At 51.4% G+C, this 16741-nt stretch overlaps 3 protein-coding genes and 1 non-coding gene across 4 annotated transcripts; 3 read left to right on the top strand and 1 right to left on the bottom strand.

The window, feature by feature from the left end:
• The first annotated feature begins 20 nt into the window (after positions 1 to 20).
• PPAN (peter pan homolog) lies at positions 21 to 3698 on the top strand. Its single transcript, XM_039873251.1, has 12 exons — positions 21 to 141; positions 221 to 391; positions 882 to 983; positions 1175 to 1225; positions 1337 to 1507; positions 2065 to 2141; positions 2294 to 2401; positions 2502 to 2625; positions 2701 to 2779; positions 2887 to 3016; positions 3087 to 3247; positions 3325 to 3698. The coding sequence occupies exons 1-12, from the start codon at positions 124 to 126 to the stop codon at positions 3540 to 3542; spliced, it is 1410 nt and encodes a 469-aa protein (XP_039729185.1). The 5' UTR covers positions 21 to 123; the 3' UTR covers positions 3543 to 3698.
• Positions 1028 to 1108, top strand: LOC120610941 (small nucleolar RNA SNORD105). The gene has a single exon (XR_005655030.1). It is a non-coding gene; the product is annotated as a small nucleolar RNA SNORD105 (small nucleolar RNA).
• A 149-nt stretch (positions 3699 to 3847) lies between the features above and the next one.
• P2RY11 (purinergic receptor P2Y11) lies at positions 3848 to 6547 on the top strand. The gene is made up of 2 exons (XM_039873255.1): positions 3848 to 4110; positions 5320 to 6547. The coding sequence occupies exons 1-2, from the start codon at positions 4059 to 4061 to the stop codon at positions 6420 to 6422; spliced, it is 1155 nt and encodes a 384-aa protein (XP_039729189.1). The 5' UTR covers positions 3848 to 4058; the 3' UTR covers positions 6423 to 6547.
• Positions 6548 to 6686: 139 nt separating this feature from the next.
• Positions 6687 to 10901, bottom strand: EIF3G (eukaryotic translation initiation factor 3 subunit G). The gene is made up of 11 exons (XM_039873256.1): positions 10819 to 10901; positions 10635 to 10681; positions 10058 to 10141; positions 9854 to 9942; positions 9660 to 9719; positions 8758 to 8862; positions 8474 to 8663; positions 7554 to 7661; positions 7300 to 7436; positions 7123 to 7229; positions 6687 to 6813 (listed from the first exon to the last, which is right to left on the bottom strand). The coding sequence occupies exons 1-11, from the start codon at positions 10836 to 10838 to the stop codon at positions 6798 to 6800; spliced, it is 963 nt and encodes a 320-aa protein (XP_039729190.1). The 5' UTR covers positions 10839 to 10901; the 3' UTR covers positions 6687 to 6797.
• Between the last annotated feature and the right edge of the window lie 5840 nt (positions 10902 to 16741).

Below are 16741 nucleotides of genomic sequence, written 5' to 3'. Positions count from 1 at the left end.
ATAAACCCGCCTGGTGACGTCACCGCGCAGTGGCGCCTCACGTGATCACGTCACCGGTGCCGGAAGTGAGCGGCACGGCGCCGGAAGCGGTCGGCAGAAGGTCCCTCGTGGAAGAGCGGCGGCATGCGTCCGTCGGGGCGGGTGAGATACGGCGGCTGGGGAGGCGGGCGGGGTCCCCGCGGAAGCCGCAGCGCTCACCGCTCGCCTGTCGCCCCCGCAGTCCCGGCACCAGAAGCGCGCGCGCGCCCAGGCGCAGCTCCGCAACCTCGAAGTCTATGCTGCGCAGCCGCACTCGTTCGTGTTCGCTCGGGGCCGCGCGGGTCGCAGCGTCCGGCAGCTCAGCCTGGACCTACGGCGGGTCATGGAGCCGCTCACCGCCACCCGTCTGCAGGTCTGCACCCCGCAGCCCGTCTCCATCTGCCCTGACTCCAGCCCCGCTGCGTTTCAGTCTCTTCGGCTGGATAAAGACCCTTATGGGTACCATCGTCCATGCCTCTCAGGGCTTTGCGGGGCAGCAGCGGTGGCACGTAGATGAACGCACTCAGCTTGGGGTTTGGCAGGATGTCTGAGATTGGTGGTTAAGAGGGAACTCTGGAATCAGCAGAACTGGATTGGAAACTTTGAAAGTCCTGGAACAAATTAATTAATCTCGCCGTACTTTAGTTAGCTCATTTGCAGAATGGGGCGATGCATAGTAAGCAAAGGACAGAGGAGGTACTCGAATTTAAGTCTGATTGGCTCTAGAGGCCAAGAGCATTCCACTCCCCCCACCCCACACACATTTCTGGGAAGGGTTAGATGCAAGAAAGGGCATAACAATTTAAGCTTATAGTCTGCTCGGAAAGGGGATGTCTGTGATCGTCCTTTTTTCTAATTTTTAGGTACGAAAGAAAAATTCTCTCAAGGATTGCGTAGCAGTGGCCGGGCCCCTTGGAGTCACACATTTCCTGATCTTGAGCAAAACGGAGACCAATATCTACTTTGTGAGTGGACACCCACATTCCTCATTTCCCCCACACCCTTATTCACCCCAAGTCTCATGATGAACCCATGTGCCTCTGAGCTGCCATGATTTTGGCTTCAAAGTAAACGCTCTGAAGAGATGGGGCGGAAGTTCTCACTCCCCCTGGTCCCTAGCTAGACACCTCAATCTCATCAATATTTTTCTCTGTAGAAGCTGATGCGCCTCCCAGGAGGCCCCACCTTAACCTTCCGGATCAACAAGGTAAAGATTGGAGTTGGTATGCGGGCCATATAGGGTAGGAGCTGGGTTTGGGGTTGGCACAAGCCACGTGTGATATAGATGGTCACCCACCCCTCACCCCTTGCCCTGCAGTACACATTGGTGCGTGACGTGGTCTCCTCACTGCGTCGGCACCGCATGCACGAGCAGCAGTTCACCCACCCACCCCTCCTGGTGCTCAACAGCTTTGGCCCCCACGGCATGCACATGAAGCTCATGGCCACTATGTTCCAGAACCTGTTCCCCTCCATCAACGTGCACAAGGTAGGCTGGATCTGACGTAGCAAATATGGGCGGGCGAGGCAAGTAGCAGGTACCACACAGGCCCTGGGGTTGAGAGCTCAGGCTCCCGAGGTCAAATTTCACTTAGATTTCTTGATCCTGGGCAAGAGGCTCCTTGTGAGCTGCCTTCTATTCTAGCAGGTGAAAAACACAGATAGTGCTTTATCAAGTACTGGTTTAAGCAGTGTAGTGTATGTTGTCCTGGCCTCATCTTACAGGGAAACTGAGGCTGACAGGTAGAGTTACTAATCTGAGGTTAGGTATGAGGCACTAGGGGGAGAACTGGATTTTTAAATCTGGCTCCAGAGTCTTAGCTCCTAATCCCTGGCACCAGTGAGTGGGTCTCAGATTTCGCTCGTTAGATGTGATCATCAGGGAGTCTGGTGCAAGTGGCCTCGATGGGCTCTAGAAATCTGAAGATTTCTAGCCAGCAGTCCATTGATACCAGTTGCAGCCCCCACAGGGCCTAGCGGGGGCTCCAGCATGCAATGAGTCATGAGAGCAGCTGACATGGTGCCATGCCCTCCTTTCCCTTCCAGGTGAACCTAAACACCATCAAGCGCTGCCTTCTCATCAACTACAACCCCGACTCCCAGGAGCTGGATTTCCGCCACTAGTAAGTATGGGGGTCACGAGGGCTGCTCTGCATGCAGCTGATTGCTCAGTCTCAGGAAATGCCCTGACACACCATGGAAAAGGGAGGGATTCGGGCTGGTCTCCGACTCTGTGAGCCCTAACCCCTGTCCTCACTCACTCCTGCCTCTATAGTAGCATCAAAGTTGTTCCTGTGGGTGCAAGTCGAGGGATGAAGAAGCTTCTCCAGGAGAAGTTCCCCAACATGAGCCGCCTGCAGGATATCAGCGAACTGCTGGCCACGTGAGGAGGGGCTAGGGTAGGAGGCTGCCACAGTCCAAGGGATCCCAGAGCTGTCCCAGGAGCCTGAGATCCCCTGGTGAGCCGTGTGTCCCTCACATAGGGGTGCAGGGCTGTCAGAGAGTGAGGCAGAGCCCGATGGTGAGCACAATATTACAGAGCTGCCCCAGGCCATCGCGGGGCGTGGCAACATGCGGGCCCAGCAGAGCGCCATTCGTCTTACTGAGGTAAGGCCCAGTGGCAGAGGTGGTTTTCTCTGGCACCCCCAAGGGAGGAATGACTCTTCCCTTTTGTTTCTCCAGATTGGGCCTCGGATGACACTGCAGCTTATCAAGATCCAGGAAGGTGTTGGGGAGGGAAACATGCTGTTCCACAGTTTTGGTGAGGACAGGGCTGGCAAGGATACGGCCTAGGGTTTGAGGCCCCCCAATGTGGGTTACAGGGTGCAGTGGGCACACCTGGGTCTTGGTGAACCATCTCTTCCTTAGTGCACAAGACGGAGGAGGAGCTGCAGGCCATCTTGGCAGCTAAGGAGGAGAAGCTGCGGCTCAAGGCTCAGAGGCAGGACCAGCAGGCACAGAATGTCCAACGCAAGCAGGAGCAGCGAGAGGCCCACAGGTGTGTGGCTGGTGGGTGGTGAAGTGCATCCCGAGTGCCAGCTGCCACACTGACCAACACCCCTCTCCAGAAAGAAGAGCCTGGCGGGCATGAAGCGGGCACGAGCAGAGGCCGATGGGGACAGCGATGCCGAGGACCCTGGGGCACCCCCAGAGGCGGAAGGGCCTGGCCAGGAGGAGGAGGATGAAGCCGAGTATTTCCGCCAGGCAGTGGGCGAGGAGCCCGATGAAGGTATGTGGCAGGGGCCAGAGCCAGGCACCACGAGCCTATCCTTGTGCCTTGGTGGCCCTGACACAGTCTCCTTGCAGATATGTTCCCGAACGCGCGGCGCAGACGGCCCATTGGGCTTTCAGGCAAGAAGCAGCGGGTAAAGGAACAGAAGCAGCCCAATGGAGGCGGTGACCGGAGGCCTCCAAAGGCCAAGGACAGGCCCTGGGGAGCCCAGGCGAAGCTGAGGCCTCGAGGGACTACTTGGGACAATGGGCGAGGCCGAGGCCGAACAAGGCTACCTAAGAGAGTGGCCTGAGGCCAGGCCTGAACAGCAGATGGAATGCCCCAGATTGGGGCCCGAGAGATGCTGCCCTGGGCTCCCACCTGGGCAGCCAGGTGCAGCCCTCAGTTTCCTTTTATAAAGGAGCTGGTTCCCCAACCTCTCACTTGAATAAACACTGATTTCCCATGAGTCAGAGTCTTCATTTGGAAAAGGGGAACCTGGGTCACAGGGCCTGGAGAGGCCAGCAGCCCCTGGGAATTGGGCCCAGTTTCTGCCCTCCCTCCCCAACTTGGGCAGTGGAAGTGTGAGACCTTGTTTTACTGGTGAAGGCGGCGAGCAGATTTGACTCGTCTTTGATGCCTCTGGGTCTTGGGCCCCTTCCCATCCTCTCTCAGACTGAGGCCAAATCCGAAGTGTGATGAGGCAGGAAATCAGGGGCAGAAGGGAGGCTGGCGTCTGAGCTGTTCCGCTCAGCCCACTAAAGGTGGAGCTGCTGGGAAGGGAGGGGCTAGTGTGCTGCTGGTTACTGGAGGATGAAAAGAGAACAGCATGAGCAGCAGACTCGGGGGCAAGACGCAGGCCATGGCCGTGATCAGCTCAGGTGAGGAGGGAGCACATTGAGGGCCCTGGTCCCTACAGCCCAGGACCAGGGATTGGAGGGGGCAGGGATTTGGTGTAAGAATCATATCTGGACAGTGGTTTCTTCCCAAGTTCTGAAACCAAGAACCAGGCTGGGAAGACAGGAGAGTGTGCATCTCACACGGTGGCCAGCCTGCTGGACCCACCTGGAACAGGCTATTTCTCAGAGAGCAGACTGAGGAGTGCGTGAGAGGGAGTCAACTTTACAGCTCTACTACCCTCACGCTGCAGTGTCCCAGGTGCTGGAGAGCCAGAAGCCAGCCCTCCTGCTTTCGTCAGGAGAGACACTCCTGGGAATTTTCTTTACAGTGATTGGATGGAGATACAGGCCATAGAGAAAAAAATAAGGGAAGCCCAGGGTTGCAGTGGCAATGTTAGAGGGGTCAAAATGTGCCGCTGAGGACCAGAGACCAGAGGTGAGGGAGATGGCCTTAAGGATGTCTGTTGCCTGTGACTCCGGGAAAGAACAGCTAGTGCAAAGGCCCAGGAGCAGGATGTGCCTAAGAGCAGCCAGGAAGCCAGCGTAGGAAGGACTGTAGGAGTCACGTGGAGCAAAAGACAAGCAAGTGGGTGGGAGCGAGAGCTCGTGCAGGGCCTTAGGTGAGATGAGCACTGGCTCTTCCTCCCAAGAGGAAGGAAGCTCTGGGTGACTGAACAGAGCCCTGATTGACGGGTGCTCGGAGGTGACCTCTGGAGGCTGTGGGGAGAACACGGTGAGGACGGGAGCTGGGAGACCAGGGCCTAGGCAACTGTTTGTCCAGATGGAAGACGACAGGACCTGGACTCCCGTGGCCTTAAAGGGGTGACAGATTCTGAAGTTGGGACTTGGTGAGTGATTGGACTTCGGGGATTGCAGTGCGGCCTGCAATCCCGGTCGTCACTGCCAGGTCCTGTGCATCCTGAGGGCAGCAGTCCCCTGGTTCTTGCCCCAGCTGATTCTTGAGGGTGCGGGATCCGGAGGTCCTAGTCAGCAAAATGACAAGAGTCTGGGCTTCTGGCTTTCTGGGCCTAATTCCCTCCATAAAAAGGCGCTGAGGCTGCACCCCTCCTGTGGGTGGACAGGACTCAGCGAGTCTACACAGAGGGGTCATGCAGGCCTGGTGCACAGCAGGTAGAGCTTGTGGAAACCGCATCAGGCACAGGGCTCATTTGTAACACTGTCTACCCACAGGAGCCCCGCCCTGCCCAGCCAACATCTCTGTGGCTGCCGACCACATCCTCAATAGGTTCCAGGAAGTCTTCCTGTGGCCCATACTGGTGGCTGAGTTTCTGGTGGCTGTGGCAGCCAACAGCCTGGCCCTCTACCGCTTCACCACACAGGAGCAGCGCCCATGGAACCCAGCCGTGGTCTTCTCTGCCCAGTTGGCTGTCAGTGACCTACTCTATGCCCTGACGCTGCCCCCGCTGGCTGCCTACTTGTACCCACCCAAACACTGGCGCTATGGGGAAGCCATGTGCCGCCTGGAGCACTTCCTCTTTGTCTGCAACATGCTGGGCAGTGTCATCTTTATCACCTGCATCAGCCTCAACCGTTACCTGGGTGTTGTCCACCCCTTCTTCACCCGCAGCTACCTGCAACCCAAGCATGCCTGGGCCATCAGTGCTGCTGGCTGGGCGCTGGCAGGCCTGATGGCTGCACCCACACTCAGCTTCTCCCGCCTGACGACACCACATCAGGAAGGCAACTGTACTAAGGCCAGAACTGAGGCGTGCATCAAATGCCTGGGGACAGCAGGTGACAACCAACTCGAGGCCTACAGAACCTACAGCTTAGCACAGGCAGTACTGGGTTGTGGCCTGCCACTGCTGCTCACCCTGGTGGCCTACGGTGCCCTTGGGCGGGCTCTGCTGCGCAGCCATGGCATGACACTGGCCGAGAAAATGAACGTAGCAGTGCTAGTGGCCAGTGGTGTAGCCCTTTATGTTGGCTCCTATGTGCCCTACTATGTCACACAAATGCTCAACTTGTCCGCCCGGCAGCGCTGGAGAGCCCGCTGCCCAGCATTTGTGGACGTGGCTCAGGCTATGGAAGCCCTGGACCTGAGGTCCTATGTGGGCCACCAGGTGATGCGGGGCCTCATGCCCCTAGCCATGTGCATCCACCCACTGCTCTACATGGCTGTAACACCCAGCCTAGGCTGCTGCCACCAACACTGCCTTGGCTGCAGGGAGGGCCAGACTCTAGAGAACACTGAGAGCTCTGGCCCAGCTCTGCCCCTCAACATCACAGCCACCAGAACCTCGAGGCCCTGGTCCCCTAAGCTGAGCCCATGACCTGCCCTATCTTGAGCCTCTTCCCTGCCAAAAGGCAATTATACCCAGCAGCAGAACAGGGGTGAGAGAACAACAGGCCCCAAACTGCCATTTCCTCCCCGAAGAAAGGCCTGTGGGGGGAGGAGTGAGAACCCAAGCCAGAGCGGCAAAAATTTCTGCCCACAGTGCTGACCCTAGGCAGGGCCTGGGAGCAAACCCACTCTGGGGGGATGGTCACCCCATCTGCCACAGGTGGATGACATCCATATATAAACAGGACACACATAGAGGGACTGGAGCCTTTTTATTGCCCTTGGAGCCCCCTGCTCTCGGAGGCCACCTTCTGTTGCCACAGGGTCCTGGACCAGGGGCCGGGCAGCAGCGGCGACAGCTGGCTTAGTTGGTAGATGGCCTAGAGAGGGAGACAGGAGTGATGAGGGCAAGTGTGGGGGCTTCAGACCCTGAAGGGAATCCCAAGACCCACCCCTCCTCCACACACAACTGGGGTAGTGGGGATGGGGCTCAGGACAGGGCACTTGGAGCCAGAGTGGTGGTAACCAGCATGGCCCGGCTGTGGAGGGCAGCAGCTCCTCCTCGAGATAAAAGGACAATAAATGACTTGTATCTCAGAAAAGGTTTGATGACTGTTCAACTGGTGTGGGGCTGCAGTCAGCCCAAGTGTCAGCTACGACACGATGATGGGGCAGGGGAGGGGTCTTACTTGGCCCACTCGACGTTAAGGATGAGGTGGTCATAGCCGAAGCCGGACACCCCAGCAATGGCACGTGCAGCGTCCTCGCGGCGGTGGAAGCTGATGAAGGCAAAGCCCTGGGGAGGGGAGAAAGGTGTTCAGGGCACAGCTAGACAGATAATGCCCCCGCCATGACCACCAACCCACCTTGGACTGGCCAGTGGTCTTGTCCTTCGCCAGGTAGATGCGAGAGATGGAGCCGAAGGGCCGGAAGAGTTCTTGCAGGTCGGTCTCGCGTGTGTCCTCTGACAGGTTGGTGACGCGGATGGTGGCGTTGTCATCGGCTGGGCAGGCAAACAGAGGCAGCTGTGAGGAGCCGGCCCACCTGGGTCCCATCCTGGGATCACTGGGTGCTGGGAAATGCTTTCTCGTCTACCAGCTAGGTGCCCTCACTGCCTCACCTCTGCGGTTGGGCTGCATGGATTCCCCGCGGCGGCTGGCCCCGTCCCGCAGACTTGGTGGCACGTACTTCCCTGTCTTGTTCTGGGTGGCCTGCACAGGCTCCAGCTCTGGAGACCAAAAGCACAGTCGAGTCAGGCCTCACTCTCGCAGAGCAGAGGGACAGAACCACCCACATTCTGGCCCAGACACCATCTTTCAAAGCCACAGGCATCTAATTGGTCCTGAAGAGGCCTGGTGGCCCCAATAACATAAAGGTCACAGCCTGCACCACAGGCAGAGTAAGAAGCCACAGGGGTTGATTCGGTCTGAGGTGCCCACAAGGCTAAGAGCTAGAACACTCAGCCTAGCCTTCCAACACAGAGTAACAAAGGCACACAGGGCAGAAACAGTCCCCAGGTCCCACACACACAGTCAGACACAAACTCACCATCAGCTAATCATGCTGAAGGACAAGGACTGTGGGCAGTCACATGTGTGTCTACTCATAGGTTTGCATGCACAGAAACACACACACAGGACAGCAGCCACGTCCATGGCAGACAAACACAGCACACTCAAGTCAGGACCATTGCAAAGTCAGTCAGAATCACAGCTGGCAAGTTTCACATACAGGGGTCAACTGTCTCCCAATCACTTGTATAGTTAAACATGCAGGCATGCACACAAGCAATTCTGACAGCCCCCGACAAGGAGAAACAGGTGACATCACGAGCAGTCACAGCACCCACCCAGCTGGTCTCACACACACCAACACAGACTACGACCACAGCCTTTGCAGTGTTGACGCTGTGGTGTGGGAGATAACTGCAATGGGGACAGCCTGTTCACAGACAGCAGGTGACAACCCAGGACTCTCCAGAGGTGCACAAGATACCCCCATTCCCCAAGGCCTGTCAGCTGCACCCCTAGACCCCAGCACCTCCAGGCAGCTTCTCCTTCTCGCCAGTGGACAGGCCCAGCTGCTCGGCCAGCTCCTTCTGCATGGGCCCCAGCGTGTCCTTGTAGGGGCAGCGAGTGGTCCAGTGGTCACCCTTGCAGATGCGACAGGACACGATCTTCTGGCCTTTGAGCTTGTTCATCGGGTCCTCCTCCTCCTGGCAGTTCAGATCCTGGCAGGGCAGATGAGGGCAGCTCAGAGGGAGTCTGCTGCACCCTGGCCACCACCGCCCTAGCCACCACCTCCCACCCTCATGCCTCACTTACCTCTTTGCTGGTGATGAAAGTCATTGACACATCATCACTGACTGTGGTGGTGGCCACATTGGGCCCTGGTGGGTCAAACTCTGAGTTCCCAAACTTCTTCCAGTTCTGGGCTCAAGGCAGGATTGGGGACAGGTCAGGGCAAGGGCAAGTAGGAGCCCCTGACACCCCAAACCTTCAACACAGCCCCCTTTGAGGTGTCTGGCCTTAAACCCCATTCTCCACCCTCTCCAAATGCCCCCCATAGCAGTGATAATGACAGTTCCAGTTTCCTAAGTGCCTGCCAAGCTTCATGCCAGCTTCAGGAGGCAGAGTTAGCTTCTGCCTCTACCATGTTCCAGACAGAACAGAGGCTTAGGGTCAAATAGCTGCAGAGCATACAATTCCTAGGGGGTGGCTGTACAAGTGGTGGACCAGCTTCCACCAGGGTGCAGGGCTCACCAGACTTCGAGGGACCTTGGGCTAAGCAACCTGAGCCTCAGCTTCCCCCTATAAAATGGGGACCACAAATACTCCCCACCTCCCTGGGTTGCTATAAGGATCAAAATAAGAAAACACTTCCTACAAAGCATTTGGCACAGGATGTGGCACAAGGTGAACAGATAACTGTGCCAAATGTATTTAATGCCACCTCTTCCTCTGCTACGACTTCCTCAGGGGAGTGACTGGTTCTGTTCCTCCTGGTAGACAAGCCAAAAGGAGTAGGAATCAACCCCACCCCATCTTGCACTTGGAATTCTGGAGGTCCCAACAGAGTGCAAACACCCTTAACCTCAGTTTTCCTCCCACAAAATAAGTAAAACTGTCAAACCCCACTTCTAAGATAAAAGTACTGGGAAAAAGAAGTCTTAATTCTTCTAAGTCAGCCTGGGGTAGCCCCCAAGGCAAGAGGAGCAGGGTCTCACCTTCCTCCTTGCAACAGCCTTTGAGGCCTTCCGGGTCTCAATTCTGAAGGTGCGGACAATCTGTGCATGGGAGAGAAGTTTGGGTTTCCTGTGCCTCAAGGTTCCTGGGCCCAAGGGATCCTCCTCACCAACCAACACAACACACACCATCCCCCTCCTAGTCCAAGTACCCCTACCTCCTCCCCTAGCCTCACCTTGAACTTTTTGCCATCCTCATCCATCTTGTACTCCGTCACTGTCTTGATGTTTCCATTGATGACCTCCTTAGGAGGCGGAAGTGGAGCTGGTAGTGGGGAAAAGGTGAGAGGAACTGAGCCATGTACCTGGTAATGGGGACCAGGTGGGAATGAAGCTAGGGAAAAACGCAGCCCAGGGATAGAATGGAAGTCATCACTCACCTCCTGGCACTAGCTCAGGCTCTGGGCTGGTGTCACCTGTGGCCAGAGGGATCCCCTTGAGGAGCTCGCTGGTGACACATTTGTCTGTAAGAGAGTGTTGGGAGGTGAGGTGGAGGGGCGGGAGCTCCCAAGCTGAAATGAAGGGACCTTTGGGATGATGCCCACACTAGGAGCTGAGGAAGGAAGGACCAAGAGCAGAGGACTGACCAGGAAGTACCCTGGGACAGCCATGCGAGGACATGGAGCTGGCTGAGTAACCTCTAGCAAAGGCAAGGATAGGGAACCCCTGGTATGAAGGCAGGAGCGGGCCATCAAAACATTCCGGCGCTGGTACAAAGACAAAAAGCAGGCCGTTACAACTTCCGCCCTGAAGGATAGCAGCTGTGAGGACTTGGGCGGTGGCATGGGAGAGAGTGGGACTAGCCAGTGAACATCTAGAACTGGCGACAGGCTAGCCCTGATGAGGATGGCGTGGGGCAGAGGCTGGCCGAGACGGGAGATGTGGGGTCGGCCGGCGGTGCTGAGGTGGGGGCCTGGGGGCTGGCCGCGGTGACCCAGGGCGACCAGGCGTACTCACCATCCTCTCCCTCCTCCTCCACCTGGTCCGCCCAGCTGGGCTTCGAACTGCGGGGACAAGTTTGTGGGAGAAAAGGGTTGTCAGCGAGGCGAGGCTCCCACGGCCTCGGCGCACTCAGGTCCCATAATACCCCGTATGACCCACAAGCCGCCTCCCAGGCCCCACTCTGCGACCCAGGACTCACTCAAAGTCTCCCGTAGGCATCGTAAAACCTCCACGCAGCCCTAGCCTGGGCCAGAGACAGGAAGTGACGGGAGAACGAGACTTCCGGTGCCGTGTCCTACATCAGCTTGGCTGCGGCGCCCACAGCGCCCCCTGCGGACGGAGGTTGACTGGCCGGTTGCGTTAAGCGGCTGCGCGCTGGTACCCAAGTAGGTAAGAACAGATGCCCATCTCAGGGCCTATCCTATTTACCTTAAAAAAAACTTTTTTAGATTGTCAATTATATATCAATAAAAAATGGTAAAATAAAAAAATAATAATAACAATAAAGCTCACTCATTAAGCGCTTCCTGTATGCCACGCGCTGTGAGGAGAAAATTATTTCCATTTTGCAACAAGAAACCAAGGCCAGCTGGTCTTCCTTGTCTGGAAAGAGCTTTTCTGATTCAGATGATTAAGATGTCAAGTGACGCCCTTAACCACTCTCCCTTCTTTCCTTTCCTTCTGATATAATCTTTTCAATTTACTTGTTTATTGCCCAGCTCTCCCTTTAAAGCACGAATTCTCGAAGAGCATGGCTCCCAAGGGGACCAAAACTAATTCTTCGGAGGGAAAAACCTTAAACATTACAATGGCTTGTGGCCTCTCAGACAAAATCTTATTACTATTTAATTTCTACCATTAGGAAGAATGTAATGAGATTGAAATTGATTGATTTAAATTAAACTTAAAGATAATTCTTTTTCCTCTAGAGGGGTGATAATGGTAAGAAGTTTGAGAAACACTATTGTAGAATGTCAGCTGCAGAAGGCTGATGTTTGCCTGCTTTGTTCACCTTTGGGTCCCCAGGACCCACAGGGTTACCTGCATGTAGTAAGTGCCAATTAATGAGCATTTGGGGCAAGGTGGGGACCAGATCATAAAGGACTTTTTAAACCAAACTAAAGAGCATAGGCTCTTTATCTTGTAGGCTGTGGGTGTGAATGAGGTCACTGATGTATTTTGAGTGGTGACCATGTAACCAGATTTTCTTATGAGAAAGATTATTCTGGAAGCCAGTAGAGGGTAGAGTGGAAAGGAATAAATTAGCAGGAGACCAGGAAAGAGGCTGGGAAAGTAAGTGAAAGAAAGAGGGTGGTCTGGAAATAAGAATGAAAAATATAGTTTGTACAGATGGCCAATAAACATTTGTGCACTTATGCAAATATACTTGAAGAAATGTAAAATCCAAACAACGTAGCAGATGGGCAAAACTTTAAAAATGTGATATTAACTAATACTAGCAATGATGTAAAGAAACAGATGCTCATACACGTTGTTAGTACATGAAATTACACAAACTTTTTGGATAAAAATTTGACATCTACTAAAACGTAAAATACACAGATGTATTTTCCTTTGAGCCAGCTAATAATTCAACCTGTGAGAAAAACTGGTAAATGTTTGCAAAGATATGGGGATAAGATATCCATGCCGAATTGTTCATGATAGCAAAAACCAGAAACGCCTGTCAGTTTGTAGGGGCTGGTTGACTAGATTAAGATATATTCTGCCATAATCTACAAAATGCTATGCAGTCTTTAAGAAAGTAGATCCATTTGTGCTCATGTTAAAAAAACAATCTCCAAGATAAGAGTCAGCAGCAAGATGTAAAATGGCATGTTATAGGAACTAATGTGTATAAATCTTTAATAGCACATGGGTATGTAAATACATGCTAACTATTTGCAGAAAAGAAATATCAAACTGTCCCTGAGGGATACTTTGAGAAGAAAGGATCAAGGAAGAAAAGCTTAGACCTTTCTGCAATATTAAATTTTTTTTTACCATGTGTCTATTATTTTGATTGAAAAATAAATATACACATAAATATAAAAATTACTTTATATACTAATATATAGTATGTATTTATGTAATATACAAATGTGTCATATAAATGTACTTTACTATGTTTTGTATATCCACTAACTTGTGTTCTCTCTCCCCATCCAAGTGCATTAAGTTGTTAGTATCCAGCACAGTGTGGCTTAAAGGACGGGAAAATTGAAAACTGCAATCATCATAAACAAGGAAATGTTGCCTCATCTGTACAAATACCACTCTGAGAAGAACTGCACTACCCAGTAAACATTAGCCACTAAACATGGATGCTTCTGGGGGCGTTGATTTGGCCTCCTTTTTGGTATTTTTCTGTGTAGAATACTTTATTTAAAAACATCAAGCATGTATCATTTTTATAAAAAGTCAGGTATTTCCCAAGGAAAAGTAAAAAGTAAAAAGTACAGGGCAGTAAGGAGAAGCCTGAATCCAAGGCTGGATGGGAAAAAGTCCCCGAGCTCCTCAGGTTCTTGTCGGTGATGCCAATGTGCTTCCCACATTCAGCATCTCCACAGGACAGTAGCCAGGATGAGAGTAAAACCAGCCCTGCAATGCACGCAAGGAGGGGAGCTGGGATGTGCACAGTACCATCCTCTGGATATTTTGCAGCAGCGTCAGGCAGACTCACTATAAGTCACAACATGGATTCCACGACTCAATATTCTCTAAGAAATGGAAACACATGTCCACAAAAAGCCATGTGTTAGAATACGTACATAAATGTTCATAGCGGCTTTTGTAAGGGCCAAAACTCAGTGATAACCTGAATTAGTTTGCTAGGGCTGCCATAACAAAGTATGACAGACTGAGTGGCTTAAACAACAGAAACTTATTTTCTCACAGTTCTGGAGGCTGAAAGTTCAAGAACAAGGTGTCAGCAGGGCTGGTTCCTTCTAAGGCTTCTTTCTTTGGCTTGTCAATGGCCATCTTCTCCCCGTGTCCTCACATGGTCCTTATAAGGACACCAGTCATATTGGATTAATGATCTCATTTTAACTCTATCACTTCTTTAAAGACCCTTTCTCCAAATACGATCACATTCTGAGGTTTTGGGGGTTAGGGCTTCAACATATGAATTTGGGGGGGACATAGTCATCCCATAACACAACTAAAAAATCCATCAACAGATGAATGAACGAACAAAAATAAACTGTGGTCCATCTCTATGATGAAGTACTATACAGCACTAAAAAGGTACAAATGACTAATATCACTTGATGACATGGAAGCATGTCACAGGCACAAAAGGCTAGATACTGTATGATTCCATTTGTGTGAGATCCTCAAACAAACGAAACTAATCTATAGTAACAGAAATCAGAACTATGATGATCTCCTAGTGGGGAGGACCCCAGTTCGGGCCAGGGAGGACATCAGGCATCCTTCCAGGGTGAAGGGAATTTGCTACATCTTGATCTGGGCGGTTGGTGGCACCAGCAAATATGAGTGTAAAAATGAATCCGATTGCATATCCAAGATCTGTGCATTTTAACCATAAAAGCTGGAGGGGAACAAAGCAAGGTTCGGAGTCACCCCACCCCGATTCTGTTTTATTTATAGCATTCCTCACTCTTTAAAATCATCTCATTTATTGTGAGGTTTGCCTGCCTGCCTTCTTCTGGAGGCAGGGTAGGAGGTATTGGTTTGTCTTATTGCTACGTGCCCAGTCCCTGTGCTGGATCAGTGGCTGACGCTGTTAGTCATCGCAAAATGTAGACAAAGCCCACAGGCAGCTTACATGTGCATGATAATGGTCACAGTGGTGATGGCAGGCTGTTCTAACAGGCTTCCTTATGACAGAAAGGCGAAACAAGTGCTGACCATTCGTTTTGGTTGTTGTGAAATTTGTTGTACTTTTTCTAAAGCTGGCCTTTCTCTAAACATTCCAAACAGGCTTGAGGGAGAAAAGCAGGTTGGAGATAGATATGTGCAATAGAATAGCATTTATCTAATATTTTTAAAGACAGAGTATCCTAAGTTTATGGACATGCAGATGTGGTAATTGCAGAAAACGATGGACAGGAAGGAGGCAGCCAAGCTCTCACAGTGACCGAGAAGCAGCGGGAAGGGCTCTGGGGAGGCATGCGAAGGGGATGCCTTGAAAGTTATTTCATTAAAAACTATCTATTGCTATGGAAAACAGTACGACAGTTCCTCAAAAAATTAAACACAGAAATTCCATATGATCCAGCAATCTCGCTTCTGAGTCTATACCCAAGGAATTGAAAGCAGGGACATAAACAGGTAATTGTACCCACATTTGTAGCAGCAGGATTCACAGTAGCCAAAAGGTGAAGCAACCCGTGTTTATTGATGTATGTGTGGATAAACGAAATGTGGTCCATCTATATAATGGATTTTTCCAGCAGTCCCCAACCCTTTTTGCTCCAGGGGCTGGTGCTCCTATGAGAATCTAATGCCTGATGATCTGAGGTGGAGCCGAGCGAGGCGGTGATGCTAGTGCTGGGGAGCGGCTGCAATTATAGATGAAGCTTTACTAGCTCGCCCACCGCTCACCTAATGCTGTGCGGCCCGGTTCCTAACAGGCTACAGATTGGTACCAATCCATGGCCTGGGAGTTAGGGACCCCTGGATTATTCAGTCGTAAAAAGGGAGGAAATTCTGCCACATGCTACAGCATGCCTGAAACTTGAGGACATTATGCTCATGAAATAAGCCAGTCACAAAAGTATAAATATTGTATGACTCCAATTATATGAGGTCCCTAGAGGAGTCAGATTCATAAAGACAGAAAGTAGATGGTGGGGGCCCAAAGTGAGCAAAAGGGAATGGAGAGTTAGTGTTTAATGGGGACAGGGTGTCAGTTTTGCAAAATGGAAAGACTTCTGGAGATGGATGGTGGAGATAGTTGAGAAACAATGTGAACATACTTTATGCCACTGAAACGTATACTTACAAATGGTTAAAATGGTACATTTTAGGTTATATGTATTTTACTATGATTTTCATATTTTACAATTGTCAAAAATAAAAAAATTAACACATAAACATACATCAAAATCACAATGAGATACTAATTCACATCCATTTGGATGGTTATTATTTAAAAAAAAAACACACATGTTGATGAATATGTGGAGAAATTGGAACCCTCATACACTGCTGGTACGAATGTAAAATGGTGCAGCCATTGTGGAAAACAGTTTGGCAGTTCTTCAAAAAGTTAAATATAGAATTACCATATGATCCAGGCATATCCGCTCCTAAGTATATACTCGAGATAATTGGAATAGAGTTTACCAGGGCTGTGGGGCAGGGAGAATGAGGAGTTATTGTTTAATGGCTAGAGTTTCTGTTTGGGAAGATAAAAATGTTCTGGAAATACTAGTAATGGTTGTACAATAACATGAACACACTGAATGCCACTTAAATGTACATTTAAAAATGGTTTATATGGTTAAAAAAAAAATCCCAGCCATGATTCTTGACTGAATAAAATTAGGGGTTGCAGAATGAGTATCTAAATCTATTCTTTTGCCTACATTTACGAACTGCCATTCTATTGCAGATAGATTGTTCTCATCAGCAGGTACCATCTGGTTATTAAATACAGTTCCTGCTGGAAAGAGAATAAAGTCTTGCTTCTCCCCGCCCAATGATATCAAAGTGTGGCATTTAATAGTCACCTCCAGTCTTCAGCATCAGTGGATTTCGTTAATTAAATGTATGTCAATCTACTATAATCACTATTCTTGTCAAATACTCCAGTTCCACCAGGTTTTTCTTCTCAGCAAAAGGCTGAACTTGAACCCCGATGGAAGGAAGAACTTTCCTGCCAGCCAGCCAGGGAGCAGAAGCTGTGTCCTCTCTCTTTGCGCCACCTCAGCACAGCAGCGGCCCCCGTCTGTCCACAAGCCTGGTCCAGGCCAGTGCTCTCAGGGCACATAGAGGCAGTGTACCTCATAGGCAGTCAGTCATTTGGGCCACCCCTGGAACTTCACCCTGAGGGAGAGCCCACGGCCCAACTGAGACCCAACAGCTGAGCCACAGTAGGAAACAGACACGGTTTCTACCCCTTACACTAAACTGAATCCTCGAATTGCTGT

This window comes from Pteropus medius, unplaced genomic scaffold (assembly GCF_902729225.1).
Source record: "Pteropus medius unplaced genomic scaffold, Ma_sr-lr_union100, whole genome shotgun sequence".
NCBI classification, from domain to species: domain Eukaryota; kingdom Metazoa; phylum Chordata; class Mammalia; order Chiroptera; family Pteropodidae; genus Pteropus; species Pteropus medius.
This window is presented reverse-complemented; position numbering and strand designations above follow the sequence as displayed.

Bases quoted from the DNA above. Each gene is read 5' to 3' on its own strand.
- PPAN (XM_039873251.1), top strand. The intron at 1,226-1,336 runs GTAAAGATTGGA...CTTGCCCTGCAG, and splicing joins TAACCTTCCGGATCAACAAG to TACACATTGGTGCGTGACGT. The intron at 2,402-2,501 runs GTGAGGAGGGGC...TCCCTCACATAG, and splicing joins ATCAGCGAACTGCTGGCCAC to GGGTGCAGGGCTGTCAGAGA.
- P2RY11 (XM_039873255.1), top strand. From the start codon at position 4,059: ATGAGCAGCAGACTCGGGGGCAAGACGCAGGCCATGGCCGTGATCAGC. The intron at 4,111-5,319 runs GTGAGGAGGGAG...GTCTACCCACAG, and splicing joins CATGGCCGTGATCAGCTCAG to GAGCCCCGCCCTGCCCAGCC.
- EIF3G (XM_039873256.1), bottom strand. From the start codon at position 10,838: ATGCCTACGGGAGACTTTGA. The intron at 8,863-9,659 runs GTGAGACCCTGC...CCTTGAGCCCAG, and splicing joins AGGCTGTTGCAAGGAGGAAG to AACTGGAAGAAGTTTGGGAA. The intron at 7,662-8,473 runs GTGCTGGGGTCT...TTTGGTCTCCAG, and splicing joins GAAGGAGAAGCTGCCTGGAG to AGCTGGAGCCTGTGCAGGCC.